This window comes from Centruroides sculpturatus, unplaced genomic scaffold, assembly GCF_000671375.1.
Source record: "Centruroides sculpturatus isolate CEXI.00-Female unplaced genomic scaffold, Cexi_2.0 scaffold1500, whole genome shotgun sequence".
NCBI classification, from domain to species: domain Eukaryota; kingdom Metazoa; phylum Arthropoda; class Arachnida; order Scorpiones; family Buthidae; genus Centruroides; species Centruroides sculpturatus.
The window spans coordinates 137681-162157 of NW_019385899.1; the positions used below are offsets into that span (position 1 = coordinate 137681).

At 28.4% G+C, this 24477-nt stretch overlaps 1 protein-coding gene across 2 annotated transcripts in view; it reads right to left on the minus strand.

Annotated features, from left to right (window-relative positions):
• LOC111612471 (vesicle-associated membrane protein 7-like) overlaps window positions 1-21453 on the minus strand; it is a 40673-nt gene extending 19220 nt beyond the window's left edge. The window contains exons 1-3 of one of the 2 annotated variants that reach the window (XM_023353685.1): window positions 21294-21453; window positions 12823-12981; window positions 4103-4160 (exon numbers count right to left, since the gene is read on the minus strand). In XM_023353685.1, the coding sequence (XP_023209453.1) occupies window positions 4103-4160; window positions 12823-12968 (204 nt within the window). In that variant the 5' untranslated portion in view covers window positions 12969-12981; window positions 21294-21453. Of the gene's footprint in view, window positions 1-4102; window positions 4161-12822; window positions 12982-21106; window positions 21224-21293 lie in introns of those variants that run through there. The other variant, XM_023353686.1, reaches the window with a different exon arrangement.
• Between the last annotated feature and the right edge of the window lie 3024 nt (window positions 21454-24477).

The following is a 24477-nucleotide window of genomic DNA, read 5'->3' on the forward strand; positions in this document are numbered from 1 at the left end:
ATTTTAGTGTTAGGAATTTTGAAAAGGTGGCAACACTGATTGATACTAATCCAAACTTGCCATAATTAATCTGCTATTATTATGCTATAATTAATAATTATAGCATAATAATTTGGTAATTTGGTACTAGAGATAGATATCAAGCATCATTACTTATCCGAATTAATAATTATTTTTATATAATATAAATTATTTAATAAATTATTACGAATATTAATTTAGATAAGAGATAGCACCTAACATCTACCTCTAGTACCAAATTACTTAGTTTCTAATTATTAATTATAGCATAATAATAGTTTGATTAATTACAGTTAGAGTTTGGATTAGTATAATTCCCATTCTTTAAACAAACTATATACATCAGAAAGTTTTAATTTTTCATAGATTTTGGAGTCATTAGATGAAAACTTCCAATCTGACAGAAAACACCTAGTTTCTGATACAAGTAATAATATTGTGACTAAAGGGTCAGCACCAGACCAGTGATGCCTATGCCTGGATTGGTGATGGTGATTTGTTCATTCATGCATGAGCGGTCAGATTTAGGAGTTGAACATCCTGAGAGAATGCAGCCGAAAGAAGTGCACACTACAACTTAATTAAAGATATCCATTTATTTTTGTATATAATCAAATTATTTACCCGTATACATAACATAACGTTCTATCATCATAAAATGAATAAAGCTTCGGTAGCATAACATTTCTTGTTACTTTACTACTAAGTTAGCCGAGAGAGAGAGCTTACATTCTTTTGCATGAGGTTAAATACCTTGACTGGTCAAATTGGCTTGATCAAAGTCTTGAAATCACAAACATCCTGATGACAGGGTGAAGAGGTTTCCTGGTGGGATAGAGTTAGGCAGCTTGAGGATAGAGTTCACAATCAAAAGGTTTGTTTCTAGGATGTCTGCAACGAAGGGCAATCGAAAAGGATCAGCAATGGAACACTCACACAGAAAGGAGAAGGTTGGTGAACTCTTAGACTCTCAACGATTTTCTCGACGCAATCCTTTAATCCATTTCGATGCCCTCTTAAGCCATGTTAATATTTTTGACCAATGGTGAATATTTGTAGTTAGTTCCTGGTGACACATTCAATGAGTCCCCTGGGAAAGGAAGTGACTCCAGGGAGAGAGATGCAATCATTCTCCAATAATTAAATTGAAAATTTTGTTTTCGCTGGGATTTGAACTAATTTAACATTCAAAGGCCAAAAAATTTTCTCTCAAAAATTTCATCAGGTCCAACTTTCACATCATCAATCATAATAAAGAAGATACAAGTATTACATAACCAGAAAATGGAACAGTTTTTGCACAAGTGTATCACATAAGATGTCACATAAAAATAATTTTGTCATAAATACTTTGCTATCAGCTCATTTTTTGTATCTCTGGATTTTTCTAATAATTTTGTTGATGAACATTCTCAATGCAGTAGAGTTATATTTAAAAATTTTCAAGAAAAGCTTAACAACATTTTAAAGTAATGTGTCTTGTATGTATCATAGTAAACACACAAAAAAATTAAAAGTAAATTGTCTACTCTTTGAAGTTATTTTTTTCAAAGATACAACCGACCAGAATAAATATGGAAGATCATAAAATATATGAAATTTGATAAAATAATAACATAGAAAAAAGACAAATTTTCTTTACTTTCTCAAGTGTGGAAAAAATTTATTCATTATGTTATATATTAGAAGAGACTATATCTGTTAGTAAAAGTTATCTTCTAAAGTAAAATAAAAATTTATTCCATACAGGGTGTTGTGTATTTACTTAAGAAATGGACTGTAAATTAGCACAACAAATATCTCCAGCAAATAGCTGGTGAATTTATTTAACAATTTACAAAAGTATGTAATAAAACAACACATACATTCAAGATTCAGCCTTGAATTATGGTGTGAAACAAAATCATATCAGGCATAAACAAAGATAAAAGAAGTTCTCCTGACGAATGCTATAACCATTTGTAAAGTGTGTGAAAGAAAGAAAGCGCCACCTCTCAGCAGTTTTAAATTAAAGAAATGATAAAATAAAATATTTTTACTGGTCTGAACACATGGATTATATATACAGTAAATGGAAAGAAACTTTTCATAATGGCAAGTGAAACTGGATATCAAATTTCCCTAAGTTTTCAAGCAAAAAAGTTCTTTTTTTCTTATATATCACAAGACTTTAATGTAACTAATTAAACAATTGAATGATCATGTGCTGCAGTTTAAGTAATGTAGAAAAAAAAAGTAGCAGCCCAGGTGTTTTATTTCTCTGAATATAATAATTTTACTTTCTTATATTTTAGTCATCTACAATATCGTATGACACTGAGTAGTTATTCTCACCGTCAAATCTGTTGATATATTTCTGCTTCCTTAGTAGCATCTGCCAATATCCTTGTTTTCTTAATTTCCTTTCTAATTTTGTTTTCATCTGTCTTTTTTTATAAAATGTTTTGATTTTATTTTTTTTGGCGTTTCCAAAAAAATAAAATTTGCAGCATTATTACATAACTTTGTAGCATGATTTTTCAGCAGATAACTTATGCTTTGATTGGAAACAGTTGTTTAAATAATAATGTGCTGACAACAAGTAGTTGATCTTTTGAAGTAAATTAGATGTTTTATTTATACTAATAAGGGGCTAATTAGTTTTGTTACTACTAAGGAAACTCAGTATGATTCTATAAATTATATAATTTTTTAGTATTCTAGCATAAATGCAAACACTTATGAAATTATACTATCATTCTAACATACATCCTATTACATCAAAAACTATCCTTGTAAGAAATATAAAATCACAAATAAACTTTATTTGTATTTGACAATGCTATCAGTTTTCATTGTTTTATTTTGGGAGTAGAGAAGCATAAATAATTCATTTGATTTATTTGTATTTCTGGTTTATTGATTATTTCAGACATACAAAAGTTTTCTGTCTATCATCTGCTTAAGTGAACTGATAATTGGATAAATGATGAAATTAATAAAACTAATAAAATTAACAGAAAATGACAAATTAAGGAGTGAAAGAAATTGTCTTCCATAATTACTATTTCAACTCAACTTTGAAAGAAACAAATTCATTCAGAAGAGAATGTTCTTTAAATTAATTAACAAATATGCCAGTCTTAATGTTACCTAAATTTCTATCTGAATTTAAAAGAAAATAGAAATGTAGTGCAAAAACATTTTAACTCAAATCAAAATAAATACAATTTTGATATATACAGTAGAGCATCGATTATCCGAATCAATTGGGGACTGGGGTTGTTCGGAAGATTGATGTTCAGATAACCGATTATGTACGAAAAAATATACTAATTTATCCCATCTTGACATTTTTCTCTGTTGCGTGTCGCTTCGCGTTGAATTTTCGTCGATGTTAAGCCTAACAAAGACTATTGTATCGTTAAAAATTATTTTTTTATTTTGTACAAACAAAATAAATATATTGAAAAATATAAAAACAATAAAAAATTATACTTCAGAAGTTAATTTAGTATCAAAAACGTAAAATATTTGAGTAGCCCAAGACATAGCCAAAGATTGCAGCACCACAGCACTGGCAAAAATTTAAATTTGCTGACTGGAATTCTTTCGGATGATTGACGTTTCAGATGATTGATTTTCGGATAATCGACACTCTACTGTAATTAAAAGTAAGGTCTTTCACTACAACTTTTTCTTCTCATTAATTATTCTTTCTTCTTATTTAACTTAAAAAATTGTGTTTTATCAATTTTGTGTGTGTTTAATTTTTCAAAAATAATTTTGATCCTGCCCATTTCATTTCAATATTCTTATCATAATTTATTTCAGAAAATAGTTTGGATGTCTGTAATATTGTCTTACATCTCTATGTTAATGATCTTCATATATTACTAATACAGTAAAACCTGTGTAAACCAGAATCACATAGTATTGAATTTTCTTTTTGTTTTGGATGGGTTTTAATATTTCTTTTCTCTTTAAGCCATACAAAAAAATGTCACACAGTTACATTCATTTTTTATAATAAAATCACTTTACATACATAAAAAAACTTAAAATTAAAAGAATTAATAAACTTAAATATTTAAATACTTACATCATCAGTTATGCAGAGATAGATAATATCATCTTCAACAATGTAATGAAATAAGTAACTAAAAATAAAAAATTTTAATTGTGAACATTCAGTAGATAGTATTTTGTATCTTAAATAATCATTTTTGATGTATTAATGATAAAATCAAAGATCTTTTACAGAATATTTAAAACAAATAATATTTTATTCCAAAATAAAATCGTTTTACTTTTTAAATTTTAAAATTCACTAAACTGACAGCTGGTGTTTACAGGCTATTTTTAGATTACAACTTAATTAAATTATTAATGCCTTTCGCATTAAAGATAAACACTGCACTAACTTATAGTAAAGTTTATGATTGGAAATTAATTAATGTTAACTAATAAATAATTTAAAAACATCTCAATAAATATTGACTCAATAAGACTCAAATCCACAAAGAACTTTTAAAAAAGAAAATGCAAATAATTACAATTTTTGTAATTTTCATAAATTTCAGAATCAATTATAATTTTTCCATAATTAAAAATGCCATTAAAGAAAATAATTTAGAAAAGATTGAAAACAAACTATAGAAATTATTAAAACAAAGAGAACAAATATTTTAATAACAAAAAGCTGATAAAAAGCATATAAAAATTATCAAAATTAAATCATCATTATTCCAATAATTTAATAAAATGCATTAATATAATAAGTTAAATTAAGAACTATAATTAAATTAAATTGAACTATAAAAATGTATGCAAGAATTACAAGGATTTTGAAATATAATAATTTAGCACTACATTGCAATAAAGAATTCCAAATAGATTTACAGCAACTTAAATTCCAGAGTAAATTTCAAAAAAAATAATTGGAGATGGTCCAATTTAAGTAATGGAAAAAATTCCTATATATATAAAAGATTCTTAACAAATTGTTATTGCATGATACATTACAAAATGTAAGAATTTATACTAATATATATATAAATGTATTAAAATATTTTTTGTTTCAAATTATTAATCTTTACACAACCATGTGCTATACACAACATTTTTGCAGATTTTAAATTTAGTGTTTGGAAATATATTTTTTACTTTTTTATTACTTCTTAATATATTTAAAATCAACTGTTCTTCAAATCATTTACAAAAAGTAAGTATTCTCTATCTTATTGTCAGTAGGATGAAGACGATGATAAATAAATCATCTTCAAACCACAGTAATTTTTACATGATATTCATTAATAATGTCAATAAAATAAGTGGGGTTCTCTAATAGTTCTTCCTGTTATTTTATTTGTCTCAACTAACTGCACATTATTAATTTCTGATTTCTCAATATAAAACTTGTACACTATTGTGAAATCCAGATTTTATACTGATTTTTCCCCCGATCAATGTCCCGTTATTACAAAAATTATTATTATTATTATAAAAAAAAAAAAATTAAATTCCCAAAGAAACAACATTGCTAGTGTTGAAAAAAACTGAAAAGAGCTTTTAACCTCCCCTTTTGTCAAGGAAAACATTCGCCCATCTCGACATCTATTCCCACACTATAAGACTTAAAGTTTATAGTTACCATCTGATTTTTTCATTTTATTTAGGTTCCAGGGACACCTCTGACCTCCCCACACACCTTTCACCTTGCAACTAATTAGTCACATGACAGTTTTCCCACCACAAAACGATAAAAGCCACCTGTCCCCCCCTCCGGGGAGTCGCTCAACGACAGTAGAAGAAGTGCCACATACCCTGGGATTTATCTATAACTTTGTGCCCTGATTCAATCCTCGACGTCTCGGTGAATTCTTTCCCTCTCTTGGAGATCCAAATACATAAAGAGGTATGGAACCAACTTCCGTGAACTCTCTCTCGGCCCCCTTTGCGCTTTAGGGACTCAGGAAATTCGTTCGGAATTTTTCTATGCTAGATCATTATTTTGTCGATGTAGTTAACCAATAAATCATTGTTTTTCTTGTTAATTGACGTCCTCCTTTACTCATATATTGCCTGTTACCTTACCAATGTCACTCCTCCCTCCTACACTCGACCAAACTAAAAAAATTAGTCCCGTTTCCTTGGGATAAATGAAAGAAACAAACATTAATTAATTAAAACCATCTCTGACTAATGGGCAAGTCCCTCCAACTTGAAAGCCGATCCAAGGAGGTAAGACGTAGTCATACCCCTCGGCTCTCACATTATTATAAATCAAGTTTTTCATTAATATCATATAATAAGATAGTTCCTTTTTATTTCATTTTTCTGTAATAAAAGAACAGGATAACTAATTTCTCAAAATATCTCTGAAATCATATGTATAAATAAAAATCATTAAAATAAGTAATGATCTTTGAGAGCTTACCAAAAATTAAAAGTTTAACTGAAATAGTAAGCTTCTATACATTGTTATAATACATTTTTTTTTTTTACCAGTAACCAGTGAAGATTTAATGTCTCTGTAATTTTTATTATATTCTAAGTATTTTTACATATGCATTATGCACATGTAAAATAATAGCCTAGCTTAAATTGTGAAATGCTTGCCTTTGTTTATATATTAACAATACAACATGTTATTGTATTGTCAATATATGTAATGTTATTAGTTATCATTATAATAATAAAACTGAAATGAAATGACATTCATTTTGTTAAATAAAGTATAAATATGAAATGAAAAATTATTATTTAATGATTTTTAAGTCAGAGGATTGTGTTGGTGTTTTCAAAATTAGAAGAATTTCAAAAACTAACTTTAATTGTTATTATTAATACTTAAACATAATACATTTCAGTATCCTACTGAATGAATGACTTATAGAATTCATAATGTCTTTATTATATAAAGTAGCCCATTTTTCCATAAAAGGACAGATGATGTTAATTTTAAAAGTTGTTATAAAATTGTTTCAGAAAAAGTGATGTATCTCATTCTAATAATATATTTTTCAAAATATACATAAATTATTTTGATGATTATCTGATAATTCAAATTTTTATAAAAATTTTGTGTAATTCAAATATGATTTTTTAATCAAATTAAAACATATTAACATATAAAATAAATCTATGAAATTAATCATTATCAAATAGTATGTACACTTAAAAAAACAGAAAAATACTTTAAAATGGAATAANTGTGCAGTGATAATGATGAAGAACCAGGTGTCGCAAGATTATCTGCAATGCCTTTAGCTGAAAAGCTTCATACCGCTATTATTACTATTATTATTATTAGGGAGGTTGCGGTATGTATTAAATCACTTAAAAAAACAGAAAAAAGTACTATTTATTTTCCTTTCGGGGGTCTAGAAGTTCGATTTCTGACGTCACAGAAATTAAACATATTAACATATAAAATAAATCTATGAAATTAATCATTATCAAATAGTATGTACACTTAAAAAAACAGAAAAATACTTTAAAATGGAATAAAGTTCAGCTGTAACACAATTGTTATAAATGATTAATATGTATTAACTGTATATTACTTACAAATGAACTTGAATTTCATTCCAGTTTTTATTCTTTTCATTTTAATCAATCCACCAAAAAAAAAAACTCAACAAATATGTATATTATAAATAAAAAAAAATCCGTTGGACTTCAAGGAAGCCACAAGATGGGGAAATTGCTTTTATCATAGATGCTATAATAGATGTCAAACACATGGTCATGATCATAATGCCTCTACAGACACCCTAATATGGAGGGGCCCAGCAATATATTGGGGTCCACAATTAGAATCAGTGGACCATGAAGCTATTTTAATTAAGAATGTCCAATTAAATTTCTTGTAGAAGAAAAGAAGGTAGGTTTGTGTGTGTGTGTGTGTGTGTAATACATATATATATTATATGAAAATGCACAAAATTATTTTGAATATAAATATTATTTTCAATTACAATTTATGAGTTTTCAAAATTAGATCCATGTGGCCAGCACATTGATATAATCTGCTGGGATTTGACTGATATATAGCNTAAATTTCTTGTAGAAGAAAAGAAGGTAGGTTTGTGTGTGTGTGTGTGTGTGTAATACATATATATATTATATGAAAATGCACAAAATTATTTTGTTTCAAATTATTAATCTTTACACAACCATGTGCTATACACAACATTTTTGCAGATTTTAAATTTAGTGTTTGGAAATATATTTTTTACTTTTTTATTACTTCTTAATATATTTAAAATCAACTGTTCTTCAAATCATTTACAAAAAGTAAGTATTCTCTATCTTATTGTCAGTAGGATGAAGACGATGATAAATAAATCATCTTCAAACCACAGTAATTTTTACATGATATTCATTAATAATGTCAATAAAATAAGTGGGGTTCTCTAATAGTTCTTCCTGTTATTTTATTTGTCTCAACTAACTGCACATTATTAATTTCTGATTTCTCAATATAAAACTTGTACACTATTGTGAAATCCAGATTTTATACTGATTTTTCCCCCGATCAATGTCCTGTTATTACAAAAATTATTATTATTATTATAAAAAAAAAAAAATTAAATTTCCAAAGAAACAACATTGCTAGTGTTGAAAAAAACTGAAAAGAGCTTTTAACCTCCCCTTTTGTCAAGGAAAACATTCGCCCATCTCGACATCTATTCCCACACTATAAGACTTAAAGTTTATAGTTACCATCTGATTTTTTCATTTTATTTAGGTTCCAGGGACACCTCTGACCTCCCCACACACCTTTCACCTTGCAACTAATTAGTCACATGACAGTTTTCCCACCACAAAACGATAAAAGCCACCTGTCCCCCCCTCCGGGGAGTCGCTCAACGACAGTAGAAGAAGTGCCACATACCCTGGGATTTATCTATAACTTTGTGCCCTGATTCAATCCTCGACGTCTCGGTGAATTCTTTCCCTCTCTTGGAGATCCAAATACATAAAGAGGTATGGAACCAACTTCCGTGAACTCTCTCTCGGCCCCCTTTGCGCTTTAGGGACTCAGGAAATTCGTTCGGAATTTTTCTATGCTAGATCATTATTTTGTCGATGTAGTTAACCAATAAATCATTGTTTTTCTTGTTAATTGACGTCCTCCTTTACTCATATATTGCCTGTTACCTTACCAATGTCACTCCTCCCTCCTACACTCGACCAAACTAAAAAAATTAGTCCCGTTTCCTTGGGATAAATGAAAGAAACAAACATTAATTAATTAAAACCATCTCTGACTAATGGGCAAGTCCCTCCAACTTGAAAGCCGATCCAAGGAGGTAAGACGTAGTCATACCCCTCGGCTCTCACATTATTATAAATCAAGTTTTTCATTAATATCATATAATAAGATAGTTCCTTTTTATTTCATTTTTCTGTAATAAAAGAACAGGATAACTAATTTCTCAAAATATCTCTGAAATCATATGTATAAATAAAAATCATTAAAATAAGTAATGATCTTTGAGAGCTTACCAAAAATTAAAAGTTTAACTGAAATAGTAAGCTTCTATACATTGTTATAATACATTTTTTTTTTTTACCAGTAACCAGTGAAGATTTAATGTCTCTGTAATTTTTATTATATTCTAAGTATTTTTACATATGCATTATGCACATGTAAAATAATAGCCTAGCTTAAATTGTGAAATGCTTGCCTTTGTTTATATATTAACAATACAACATGTTATTGTATTGTCAATATATGTAATGTTATTAGTTATCATTATAATAATAAAACTGAAATGAAATGACATTCATTTTGTTAAATAAAGTATAAATATGAAATGAAAAATTATTATTTAATGATTTTTAAGTCAGAGGATTGTGTTGGTGTTTTCAAAATTAGAAGAATTTCAAAAACTAACTTTAATTGTTATTATTAATACTTAAACATAATACATTTCAGTATCCTACTGAATGAATGACTTATAGAATTCATAATGTCTTTATTATATAAAGTAGCCCATTTTTCCATAAAAGGACAGATGATGTTAATTTTAAAAGTTGTTATAAAATTGTTTCAGAAAAAGTGATGTATCTCATTCTAATAATATATTTTTCAAAATATACATAAATTATTTTGATGATTATCTGATAATTCAAATTTTTATAAAAATTTTGTGTAATTCAAATATGATTTTTTAATCAAATTAAAACATATTAACATATAAAATAAATCTATGAAATTAATCATTATCAAATAGTATGTACACTTAAAAAAACAGAAAAATACTTTAAAATGGAATAAAGTTCAGCTGTAACACAATTGTTATAAATGATTAATATGTATTAACTGTATATTACTTACAAATGAACTTGAATTTCATTCCAGTTTTTATTCTTTTCATTTTAATCAATCCACCAAAAAAAAAAACTCAACAAATATGTATATTATAAATAAAAAAAAATCCGTTGGACTTCAAGGAAGCCACAAGATGGGGAAATTGCTTTTATCATAGATGCTATAATAGATGTCAAACACATGGTCATGATCATAATGCCTCTACAGACACCCTAATATGGAGGGGCCCAGCAATATATTGGGGTCCACAATTAGAATCAGTGGACCATGAAGCTATTTTAATTAAGAATGTCCAATTAAATTTCTTGTAGAAGAAAAGAAGGTAGGTTTGTGTGTGTGTGTAATACATATATATATTATATGAAAATGCACAAAATTATTTTGAATATAAATATTATTTTCAATTACAATTTATGAGTTTTCAAAATTAGATCCATGTGGCCAGCACATTGATATAATCTGCTGGGATTTGACTGATATATAGCATTTAGCTGGTAATGAAAACAAAGTGCTTGTCAATTGAGTGTGTCCAGAATTACATGAATTCAAATTCAAAAAATTGTAAATTATTGTTTAAACTGAATTCTGTAAACTGAAACAAAATATTGCCAGAACAAAGAGAAAGTTACTGAAAAGTAAAAGAGTTTGTTACATTCTAAAAGAACTAGTAGTAGTAATAATAGTTATATCAGAATATTTTTACTCTGATGCCAGAGAACTTGGTATTTTTATTTATTTTATAATAAAAAATTTAAAATGAGTCTTACTTAAGAAATTTTCTAGAGAATACTGCAAAAAAGACAATAAAATAAAAAAAAACAAAACTAGACTGATTTTTCAAATGGATGATGGCCAAAAAAACTTGATTTTGACAATGCACCAGAAGTAGATGAATTAACAAAACAGTACAGAAGAAATTACAGAAAATCTAGAAAGAGTGAGTACACTTATATCTCACTTAGAAAATGAAAGCATTTATATTATCTTCCAATCATTATACCCAGTCAATCTTACTGATGAAAATACACGAAAACAAATATTAATATATAATCATGCAGACCAAAAGAAACTTTTTCCATAACTCTGATACCAAACATTATTTCTCTGTTAAATATTATTTATTTAAATCAAAAATGGGACAAACAGAAAGAAAATAACTGTTATTCTCCCAAAGTAAATGTCACATACTCTGAGCCTTATTGGCTTTTTACAGATAGAAATAATAAAATTATAAATGCTTTGTCATATCAGCTAGTTAGAAATAAATGAAAATAAAACAAAATTATATTTATTAATATATAAATGGTCCCCACTAAAACTATTTTAGGTTATATTTATGAATCTAAATAAATTAAAGATTGTCTTCAGATTTGCTTCTGGATCTGCAACAAGTGAAAGAGAGGCCTTCTGAAAAATTCTGCAGGGGGCCCTGCAGTTGGCTGTTAAGCCATGTTTCTTTATTCAGAGAGTGTAGCAAAAATGACGTCACAAGCAGCTATTGCTACATGTCACTGCATCATAGTTTAGAAATGCTTTCCGCTTGAGCAAAACATGGACACTGTAATCTAGCCTTTAATTCCAGTTACAGCCGAAAGTAGTGCTTTAGTTAAAGAACTACAATATTTAAATAAAGAGATATAAAGAATTGAGCATTTATCTTTCCAAAAATGTGAACAAAGTAAAAAAATAGAAGATATATAATTATATTTAAAATATAGTATTTTCTTATTCTTTAGATAACTTTCAGAGTCATTTTATAAAATTTAATCCATCTTAAATGTTTCCATAATATTTTTATCAACAGTCACTTTGACTTTTTTATTTTTACAGAAAAATATCATATTATACACACAAGCGTCCATTTTGCTTTACAGGTGCACCGGATGTAAAAGCTACTTTATCTTTGCTGCAGCAAACGTTTAGAAATGTTTTGCTACATTGCAGCACTGCATTTAGAAACAGGTTTCAGAGTGTTCACTGTAAAGTGCTTCTTGAGCACTGCATAAAGAAATGCAGTCTTATAGTCCTGGTGCTGCAATCAGTAAAAATGGGATGACTTCATTTTCTTAATGCCAAACAATTGTTGGATTATATAAAGGTGTAATAATACTATTATTAATAATTAAATGTCAAGTAATTTGGCCTAGAGGTATGCATTAGGTGCCATGTCTTGATAAATTTAAATGGTAACCACCATTTTTTCATTGCATATTATAATTCTGCATCAAAAACAACAAATTTTTATCAAACATTTTTTCAAAGGATGAACTTATGAGTGTTTGAAGTTTCATGTAGCTACACAATGAGCATGCATGAACAAGCAGATATCGGTGAAGTTCATTTTAAACAAAACTTTTATTGCAAACATACAAAACCAAAATTCATTATTTTTATTGCTATTTTAATAAGGAAAATTATAATTTTTTTTATAACAAAAACTGAACATTTACATAATTTACAATTTAAAACTTATTTACCTTCCATGAGAATACGTTAGTTTTGGTGTTTCTGGTGATATTTTTGCAATAATCTGTTCAGTAACTTCTGAAAAATTTCCAGCACAACTTGCATATTTTGCGAGTACTGTTGTTCCTCGAGATACAACTGAATATAGAAGTGGCATGTTTTCTTTATTTCTGGAAAAATATAATTAATATAATTATTACACATACAATTTGTAGAATAAAAACATGTTATTCTTTGGCCATTGCTTATAATAATTAAGGATAAAATAAATTTAAAAACTAAATAAAAAACAGTCAAATNATGAGTTTTCAAAATTAGATCCATGTGGCCAGCACATTGATATAATCTGCTGGGATTTGACTGATATATAGCATTTAGCTGGTAATGAAAACAAAGTGCTTGTCAATTGAGTGTGTCCAGAATTACATGAATTCAAATTCAAAAAATTGTAAATTATTGTTTAAACTGAATTCTGTAAACTGAAACAAAATATTGCCAGAACAAAGAGAAAGTTACTGAAAAGTAAAAGAGTTTGTTACATTCTAAAAGAACTAGTAGTAGTAATAATAGTTATATCAGAATATTTTTACTCTGATGCCAGAGAACTTGGTATTTTTATTTATTTTATAATAAAAAATTTAAAATGAGTCTTACTTAAGAAATTTTCTAGAGAATACTGCAAAAAAGACAATAAAATAAAAAAAAACAAAACTAGACTGATTTTTCAAATGGATGATGGCCAAAAAAACTTGATTTTGACAATGCACCAGAAGTAGATGAATTAACAAAACAGTACAGAAGAAATTACAGAAAATCTAGAAAGAGTGAGTACACTTATATCTCACTTAGAAAATGAAAGCATTTATATTATCTTCCAATCATTATACCCAGTCAATCTTACTGATGAAAATACACGAAAACAAATATTAATATATAATCATGCAGACCAAAAGAAACTTTTTCCATAACTCTGATACCAAACATTATTTCTCTGTTAAATATTATTTATTTAAATCAAAAATGGGACAAACAGAAAGAAAATAACTGTTATTCTCCCAAAGTAAATGTCACATACTCTGAGCCTTATTGGCTTTTTACAGATAGAAATAATAAAATTATAAATGCTTTGTCATATCAGCTAGTTAGAAATAAATGAAAATAAAACAAAATTATATTTATTAATATATAAATGGTCCCCACTAAAACTATTTTAGGTTATATTTATGAATCTAAATAAATTAAAGATTGTCTTCAGATTTGCTTCTGGATCTGCAACAAGTGAAAGAGAGGCCTTCTGAAAAATTCTGCAGGGGGCCCTGCAGTTGGCTGTTAAGCCATGTTTCTTTATTCAGAGAGTGTAGCAAAAATGACGTCACAAGCAGCTATTGCTACATGTCACTGCATCATAGTTTAGAAATGCTTTCCGCTTGAGCAAAACATGGACACTGTAATCTAGCCTTTAATTCCAGTTACAGCCGAAAGTAGTGCTTTAGTTAAAGAACTACAATATTTAAATAAAGAGATATAAAGAATTGAGCATTTATCTTTCCAAAAATGTGAACAAAGTAAAGAGATAGAAGATATATAATTATATTTAAAATATAGTATTTTCTTATTCTTTAGATAACTTTCAGAGTCATTTCATAAAATTTAATCCTTCTTAATCTTTCCATAATATTTTTATCAACAGTCACTTCGACTTTTTTATTTTTACAGCATAATATCNATGTTGTACAGCCTCCATTCTGCTGTGGGTGATGCTGCTGCAAGTGGTGACATTCTGCGGTCACAGACTTTCATCAAGTGTGAATTATTACATTTAAATTAGTATCCCATGACAATTACTGTGGCCTTAGAGTCAGTTTACAGTCCAACACTATGAGAGAAGAGTTTACAGAATTCTGCTACATTTTCTGATGTCCACTCCACTACAGTCAAACTGTAAATGTACACTTCTAGTCAAACACAGACAGCTCAGCAATGATCAAATTTCATGACAAAAATCATTATTAAAACATTTATATAAAATTTATTTCATGAATAATCACAATTTTCTTGTAATTTAAGATAATGTTAAATCTAAGAAGCTAGTGGGTACATATTATTAAATTTCATTAATAATATGTACCCACTAGCAGTTTTGAGACGAAAATTATTACATTTCATTAATAATTTAAATTAATATAACAACTAATACAGTATTTGTTATTTTGGAAGATTTCTTAATTTTTTTAAATCTAAAAATTTGTAGTTTTTTTTTTAATTTTAATATTTCACTTTTATATTTTTAATATGTATTAAATAGTCATAGAATTAATATAGCAGCTTACTCCAATTGTCCCTTATGTAACAGAATTTTTAAAAGTGTTAAGCATCATTTGTTTGTATCATGTAAATTCACTGAACATTTAAAGGATTCTTTTCAACAATTGATTTTAATATGACTTGTTTATATGATGATAATTTAAGTTTTGTAACTATGTATAAAATTTATAAATTTTTCTGTTATTTGCTAAAAATGTTAACATAGTTTTATTAATTTAAATTATACACAATTGTAATTAGATAATTAATAATATAATAATATTTGTAATTCATTAATGCTGTTTTGAGTAAAGGTAAAAGTCATAACAAATAAACGAATGATTGATTGATTATCCAAAATTTAATTGAAAAAATCTTGCATATACAACAAAAATTTTGTTATATAAATACACACATCAATTGAAAGCCCGATATCTTAAGCAAATACACCTACAACTTTGTTAATTATTAATTAACAAAGTTGTAGGTGTATTAAAAATTTTGTTAATTATACTTTTTCTGTTTGAATATATTTATGAAACATAATTTTGGGAAATTAAAGCCATACAAATTTTACATACTGGTGATTTAAGTATTTCAAGGTAGATAGTTGACAGTAAAGTAACTTTTAAGCACCATATTGAAAAATTAATAAAAGCTTTAGCCATACAATGCGGCAATTTTGTAGAGATATCATTGAAAAGTTTTTGAGATCACTATTTTCACTAATTTCCAATCTTTAATAAATTATTGTTAACATGTTTTGTGTGCTGATTAATCTAATCAGGATGAATAAGAATAGAAATCTAGACATGTTCATATAGAATTCAAGGTTGATTTAAATTAACATAATGTCATAGTTTTAGTTGCTAATTCCAGAAGAGGATCAAGCAAAATATCTGTTAAGATGCATATGAGTCTTCAGTAATTAAATGTTTTGCTGTTTCAATTGCTTACATTAAACAATAACATGATTGTCTTCAGTAATATAATAATAATAATTCTTTACATTTTTGCATTTTTTAAATATACAAAATTTCATTTATTTGATCAAAGTTCATGTAAATGAGCTTCCATACTAATGTATAAATTTTATCAATCCAATTTGACAATCTGCTAGGCCTATCACTCATTTTCTTATATATAGTAAAATATTACACATAATCAAGTTGTTCTGAATTAAACAAGATAAACTTACAAAATCAAAAAAAAACATTGCAAAATAAATGAGTGATGTCATACCATTAACCTACTTAAAGAAGATAAACACCATTGTAGAAATGGTGTTAAAATAATCCATTTGTTAAAAAAGCTTAATCGCAGTTAACTTTCATTGTCAAAATGTAGTATTAGCAATCTCAATAAACGTAAAACAATATACAACTATAGATAATAAATGTTTACTAAAATAAAAAATAAATAAGAAATTAGTCAAAAACAGATTTACATTACTGCACAGTGCATTGTTTTTGCTGTGGGATCTGCAGATGGAAGACAAAGAATTTGTTTTGATTTGCTAATCATCAATATGCTCATTACCATGCATTAGTAGTGTTCTTGAGACTTTAATTCTTAGAAAGAAGTCTTTATATGTTGTTCAACCAGCTTTGAGAGGATGAATCAAAAATTTTAATTACTTCAGAATATTATTTCCAAGCTCTGATGAATTTTATCATACTCTGAAAAATCCACCACTAGGCAGATATGTTGACTATACACTCTTTGCACAACTACCACTTCCATTTGAGTGACTTATTTGATATGATGCAATAGTTGATAACCAATCTGAGAATGTTGTACAGCCTCCATTCTGCTGTGGGTGATGCTGCTGCAAGTGGTGACATTCTGCGGTCACAGACTTTCATCAAGTGTGAATTATTACATTTAAATTAGTATCCCATGACAATTACTGTGGCCTTAGAGTCAGTTTACAGTCCAACACTATGAGAGAAGAGTTTACAGAATTCTGCTACATTTTCTGATGTCCACTCCACTACAGTCAAACTGTAAATGTACACTTCTAGTCAAACACAGACAGCTCAGCAATGATCAAATTTCATGACAAAAATCATTATTAAAACATTTATATAAAATTTATTTCATGAATAATCACAATTTTCTTGTAATTTAAGATAATGTTAAATCTAAGAAGCTAGTGGGTACATATTATTAAATTTCATTAATAATATGTACCCACTAGCAGTTTTGAGACGAAAATTATTACATTTCATTAATAATTTAAATTAATATAACAACTAATACAGTATTTGTTATTTTGGAAGATTTCTTAATTTTTTTAAATCTAAAAATTTGTAGTTTTTTTTTTAATTTTNCTTCCATACTAATGTATAAATTTTATCAATCCAATTTGACAATCTGCTAGGCCTATCACTCATTTTCTTATATATAGTAAAATATTACACATAATCAAGTTGTTCTGAATTAAACAAGATAAACTTACAAAATCAAAAAAAACATTGCAAAATAAATGAGTGATGTCATACCATTAACCTACTTAAAGAAGATAAACACCATTGTAGAAATGGTGTTAAAATAATCCATTTGTTAAAAAAGCTTAATCGCAGTTAACTTTCATTGTCAAAATGTAGTATTAGCAATTTCAATAAACTGTCACTTTTTCTTCCAGTAGTTCTAAATTATTTTAATAATTATAATTTTAATTAATTAATTTAAGTTATTAAGAGATGGCACCTAATGCTTCCCTCTAGTGCCAAATTGGTTGCATAACTTATTTAGTATTATAGCCATGTCTAGCCCGATAGATTTTGGCATTGATTGGTGTCTAGCTTTGTAGCATGTCAGGTTTAGCGATGTTAATTGTTTATATGTCACTACTAGCTGTTACCCGCGACTTTGCCCGTGGAGTAACAGTTATACCCCATTTATATTCAGTATTTCAACAACCATAGTAATTGTTATATAACACTTACCAGCTGAGAATAATGAGAATTTCTGAGAATCAAACAAACTGTTTTCAATTTGATCAATTTTCTGGAATGTTTACAATCGTTCTATAATCGAACCAATATGCAACAACAAATTCAAATTTAAAACAGTTTGAACATTTGGTTAAAAAATCAAAATATATGAAAATATTTATAACAATGTCTGAAATGTTATCAATTTAAGGGAAAGTATGGAATCAATTTCAAAAGTCGTTCTTCAAGTTAAGCCTTAATGCTCTCCATCTCCCCCCGCTGGGGAATTTCATAAAATCTGTTCTTAGTGTGCATTCCCATGGTGTACTCTACTAATACACAGTTAAAAACAAAAAATTGCATCTAAAATAGTACAGTAGAAGCTGTTCTTCCGGTTAAGCCTTAATGCTCTCCCTCTCCCTTCTGCTTGGGAATTTCGAAAAATTCCTTCTTAGTGTGCGTTTCCATGACGTATCCTAACTGTGTACCAAATTTTACCTCTTTAGGTTCAGCGATTTGCTCTGGGCAATGATGAATCAGTGACTAAGTCAATCAGTCAGGACAAGTAATTTTATATATTTAGATAGTTGTTTATTTCAATATCACAGTGAATACAATTGCAAAGAAATCACCATTCTCTATCTATCTATTATTTCCATATTTATACGCTCATAAAATAAAAAGACGACAAATAAAATTCCATGTAGAGTAATAAGATATGGAAATATGTAAGCATAACTCAATTTTTTTATTTTTGAAGAATTTTCAATTGTAAAAACTTCCATATACCATAAAATATGGTGCAGGAATTCTCACATGCTCAAACTGACAAAAGAAAAATTTTTTCCATGATTTTTGCATCTATAATAGTACAGGTAGGAGAATAGATGAAGTAACAACTGCAGATGATAAATATCTATGAAAAAGTCACATTTTAATGAAAAAAGCCAGGGAATCACATGGATACAATCTACAGAAGGTTAAGAATGATTAGGTTATTCAAATGCTACCTATTTCTAAAACATAAAATACATTGAATTGAAAATTAAACTTGAAACTAATCTCTGCCTATTTGAGTTACTTAGCTGAAACAATATCAAGTTAATTTATGTTCTTCAAAACACAATTGCTTTGGCCTTGTACATATTAATAATTGATGTAAAATGCAACTAAGCTATTATTTATTATACATTTCAAAATGCAAAATTAAAGATTTTTACGTTAAACAATAAAGTACTTTAACATAAAGTCCTTTAAAATTTTGTTACAATTTCAGGATTGCATTAAAATTTGTCATCTAGTAGAAAATATGAGAAATATTTAAGTATTCTGGTTTGTATGTTTAGCTTATTATATACAACAACATGAATTATTTAAATTACTTTAACTAATTTACCTCAATAAATAATAATAAACAATAAGCATCAATTAAACAAATATAACACTTATTTAAACAATAATTTAAATATAAAAAATTCAATATAGTTCAAAATTAATATACCTATGCTTATACAAAATAATATTAAAATAAATTGAATATGTAATACTTTATTTTGTCAGATCTGTCACTCAAGATTCCTTAAAATATTTTAAACACACAAAATACTTTAAGGCATTATCAACTTAAAAATTATTTAAAACTTTGTGTCTATAAATGATAACTTCATTAATTTACAAGTTAAGATAGATAGTCTGAAACACATGTCAGAATTGTATAGCATCTAAGTGTACAGAACTTTGTTAAAGTTTTAAACAAAAGCATTTCAATGGCATTAAAAATAAGCATGTGAATATTAATTAATCAACTAGAAAATTTTTACTTCTGAATAAACTTGTACCATAAACCTATTACATTTTTAGTCATATAATTTAATATAATTTATGATATAATTTATATAGTTTTATTTTGCATTTTATAAAAGAAGCTGTAAATAAGCATTTAATCTAACTCATTATTCTTGTGCAATTTATTTATTTTTTTATGTTACATCTAAAGATGATTATTTGAAAATGTAATGCTATGTACTGTATTTACTCGCATATAAGACAAGGTGTGACTTTAAAGATCAAATACAGAAAATTAGATTCATTAATACAATTCTAATTTTATTTTGTTTAATCACAAGTAAAATATCAAATGAGCGTAAATGCACATGTCCCACAAAAATTACTGGCATTTTAAACTTTACAGAAAAATCTTGTAAAATCAACAACATAATTTGTTCATGTAAAGCCGGACAATCAGGAAACTTTTTTTTGCCAATTCTTAACAGTCTAATCCACTCTCCATTGATTACACTTATGAGTTTCTCTGAATTCTGATTTCCGAATAATCATCCATTTTCATGTGAGAATGGATTAAAACTTACATCAGGCTCCTGTGTGATTTTGGAATTTCAATCTGGAATTCAATTCAAAAGCTTTGCTTTTCCTACTGCTATTCATCTTTACTCCTGACAATATACAAGAATGACTCAAATGACACAAATAAAATATTATGTTTTTTAGAATTAACTATAAAATACAAGAGGGTAAGCATCCGGTAAAAAATGCTATTACACTGTTCACTACAATAATTTGCAAAAACGTAAAGAATCTTTCGCTCGCACATATAGGACGACCTAGGAATTTGAAGCTGTGATAAATGAATAAAAACCTCATCTTATATGCGAGTAAATACGAAATTTTTATGTATTCAAAAATGTAATGCTACCAGCATGTTTAATATTAAACCGATGTAAAATTTTGTTAATTCCAATTACAGAATACATATTTATAGTTTAAAATGATTATTTAATTCTAAAATATACAAGTAAACAAATAAAAAAATCAGGCATTCATTCTTTTATTAATTACATTTTTAAAATATGTAATTTATATATAACAATTATAAAAATTATTAAATATATCATTTACAACTTTCCACATTAGGCTTACTGTTAATAAAGTTTATATATTACAAATAATGTAGAATATTTATGGAAATTTCTTTATTTAAATCTCAAATAATAATTCCACGGCTGCAATACGAATCAAATAAACTATTACTTACTAAAATTAATTATTTGAAGATCATACGAATCTAGACAATACCTAACAAATTTATGTTAGCAGATAACTTATCGAAACCAAAACCATTCGGGATGTACTGTAATTGGATTATCAACTTATAATATTAAATTACAGCTGTATTACGATAAAACTAATTATATCCGTAAGTAAATTCGTATGTAACTTACATTTCTTTTCCTTCCGAAAGTTAAATCAAATAACTGGGAATAAGCGAAGAATGACCGTAATTTTAATTCCTGTCATAACATTTACAATACACACCTTCCCTCACAGAACATGGCGAATCATTCATGTGATGCAACTCACGTGACTTCGGGTTATATGTTGTTATGAACGAAAGTGCGTAGAAAGTGGGAATGCCGCATACATAACAATTATAACTAATATTTGTTAAAGGGAATAATAAATTAAAAAATCAAAGCTTTGTTATTCGATCAAAAATTCAGCTTATGATTTAAAAAAATAAGGTAACGATTTTCATTACGTGTACTTAAAAAAATGATCAAAATTACAATTGTAAAATGTTACAAAATGTACTGTTTAGCACGGAAATTCGTGTTTATTTATTAAATTAAGTCGTGAATTTTGCTATGCAAACATATTATATTGTATCTGATAAGAGATGCATTTGCTTTATCAAACAGCGACAGTTTATCTGGTATGCAGGGCCGTCGAGAGGGCGGAGATAGAGGTTTTTCTCTTGATACGGAGAAAACTTAGGGACTCTTGGAAATTCTGAATTTCCTCAAGACCAGTTATTCCTAAAAGAATTTCCTTGACATGTGTGGTCCTTTTTAGTGCATTCCTTTTGGAGTGGTGGGTCGGTGCTGATCAGTGTGTGTATGTGTCTGGTAAGGAAGCAGTGTAGTGATTATTAATTAATTGCCCACATGTGGAGGAAATGAATTTCTATTACTTTTTGTTGTGTTACGAAGAATTTGTGTACTTTGTTTTAGAAAATGTAAACGGAAACATTTAAAACATTTATCAAATTTAATTACAACAAATTTAATTACTAATTATCTCAAACTTCCAATTGGTACAGTTGTATGATATACGAGGCTTATCAAGTTGTATTGGAGCGTTAAAAAATCGAGATCACATCAATAAAAGACTAATTTTATTCGTGAGATACATTTCGGTCTTCACTAGATCCTCTTAAGTCACTATTATATAAATACTGATACCTACAACAATTGCAAAAACTTATATTTAACATTCAACTTTAACTTAATGCATAAAAAATTGCAAAAGAAAAAGCAAGCCTGCAATATTTTAACTTAACTACTAAACCGCTGGCCCACCAGTGGCCAAGCGATTCCGTTCTCTGAACATTAGGAGTTCGGTTGTGGGTTCGCGCCTAGCCAGGACGGGCTAACCACGTGGAGTTTGCCGGGATTTCTCCACGTCTGTAAAGCCTGAATAGGGGCCAGTTACCCTTAAAAAGACCTCCTGGTAGGCATCCCCCTAGGCAGATCGCCCAATTGTTTGTTGCGTTGCCATAACTTAACTAAACAAACAAACTAAAGCTTATATAGGAATACACTCCTAACTGTCTGTATAGCCATCTGGTTGATTGTAACCAGATGGTTGTACAGATGGCTTTTATTTACAGTATGTGATCTCAATTTTATAATGCTCCAATATAGTTTGATAAGCCTCATACATCACCAATTGGTAGTTTGAAACAATTATGTTATTCATTAGAGGCAATAAGCTTATAACAACATTAACGATTTAAATTTAGTTATCTGTTATGTTCATATTTAATAGGCTCTCGATTGGATTGGATTGATAGGATTAGCCAACACAACACTGTCCTGGGAGGAGTGTCTCCCAGGACAACTTTCTGTGAGAAATTGATCCTATTTAGGCAGTGCTTTTTTCGGGAAAAAAAATGTGGTGGAACGCCCACTAGGGGGCGTCCCGGGCTAAAATATAAAACAATCGAAATGACAGTCACCGGTCGCAATTAGCACTGCGATTCCTGCATTGCCGCCAAATCATGACACGACCAAACACGAGCCGAGCAATATGTCACAGTCACCACAAAATAAGTTTGCAGTCTGCCCTGGGTGTCAGACTGACAGAAACGAGTACTTTGTGGGAAGTATACGCGCCGACGACACAGATCACACCCCGCCATCTAGTGATGGCGTTAGAAGCATACATCGCACGAACTGGACGATTTAAGTAAGGGAACCTGAGAGTGGGGAATTCGGAGAAAGAGCCTAGAAAGAGCTAAAATCTCCATATTAACAAAGAAGAAGAAGAAGAAGAAGAAGAAGAAAAGTTTGCAGTACGCATGCATCGTACACAAGATTCGGTACACAAGCAGGAGCAGGACCGTCTTAATAATTTTGTTGCCGATCTTCTATGTTCAACAGAGCGATTCAACGCAGACCAAACATCAAATTTTCAAAAATTCTATTAAAACTTTTAAAATATATCGAAAAAAGGTGGTGGAACGCTGTTCCATTGCGTTCTATGACAAAAAAAGCGCTGTATTTAGGTGTTACATACATGGAAAAAACTGTGGAAATTCCACGTGACTAGCTTGTTGGTCAGGCACGAATCTACGACCAAATATCCAGCGATCCAGCTTTCAGTGGTTTATTCACTCTGCAACTGATTTTTTGTTTTTTTGTTTTTTTTACTCTTTTTGTCCTGTAGGCACTAAGAGGGCCTAAAGCATACAGCCCATAGTCAGATTAATCTGGCTCACAATGAGGTGACCGGGTCGTTTCCTGCCACCCGATTGTGGACCGGACGATAACCCAAGAATTTTTAATGGTGGTCTATCTCGGATATGTTGGGTCCTAACGGAAACGTCCAAATTAGTTTCCGGATTCTCCAAAGCGGTAGGCGACACTTTTAATCATTCGGCCTTTCGTTCATCCGGCTACTGTCTAATATGCATTCAATGTGTTCAAGCAGCGAACAGTTTGAACCCACACTTTAATGAAGGGAAGAAAAACAGTTGAGTTTAACAATTATGTCTAAGTAAATTATTTTTATTAAATTTAATTTCAAAAATTTATGCCATTTCGCAAATATTTTAATTTGTTTTCTAATTATTTACAAATTTTTATAATCTCAAATTTGTCTTACATCTGTAGTATCTCATTTATAAAGAATATATTTCAACCGTTTGTTTTTATATACTGTATATAAATAAGTTTGTGCGCTGGACATCAGTAAAAAACCGTGAACATCACACAGATTAATATGTACCCCTAAGTCTCTGGAACGGAATACATGCACCAGTGAACCTACAACTACACGATTTATATTTTAGAAATAATTAAATTCACTTAGCATTCAAAACTTTCGAATTTCGAAAAACACAAA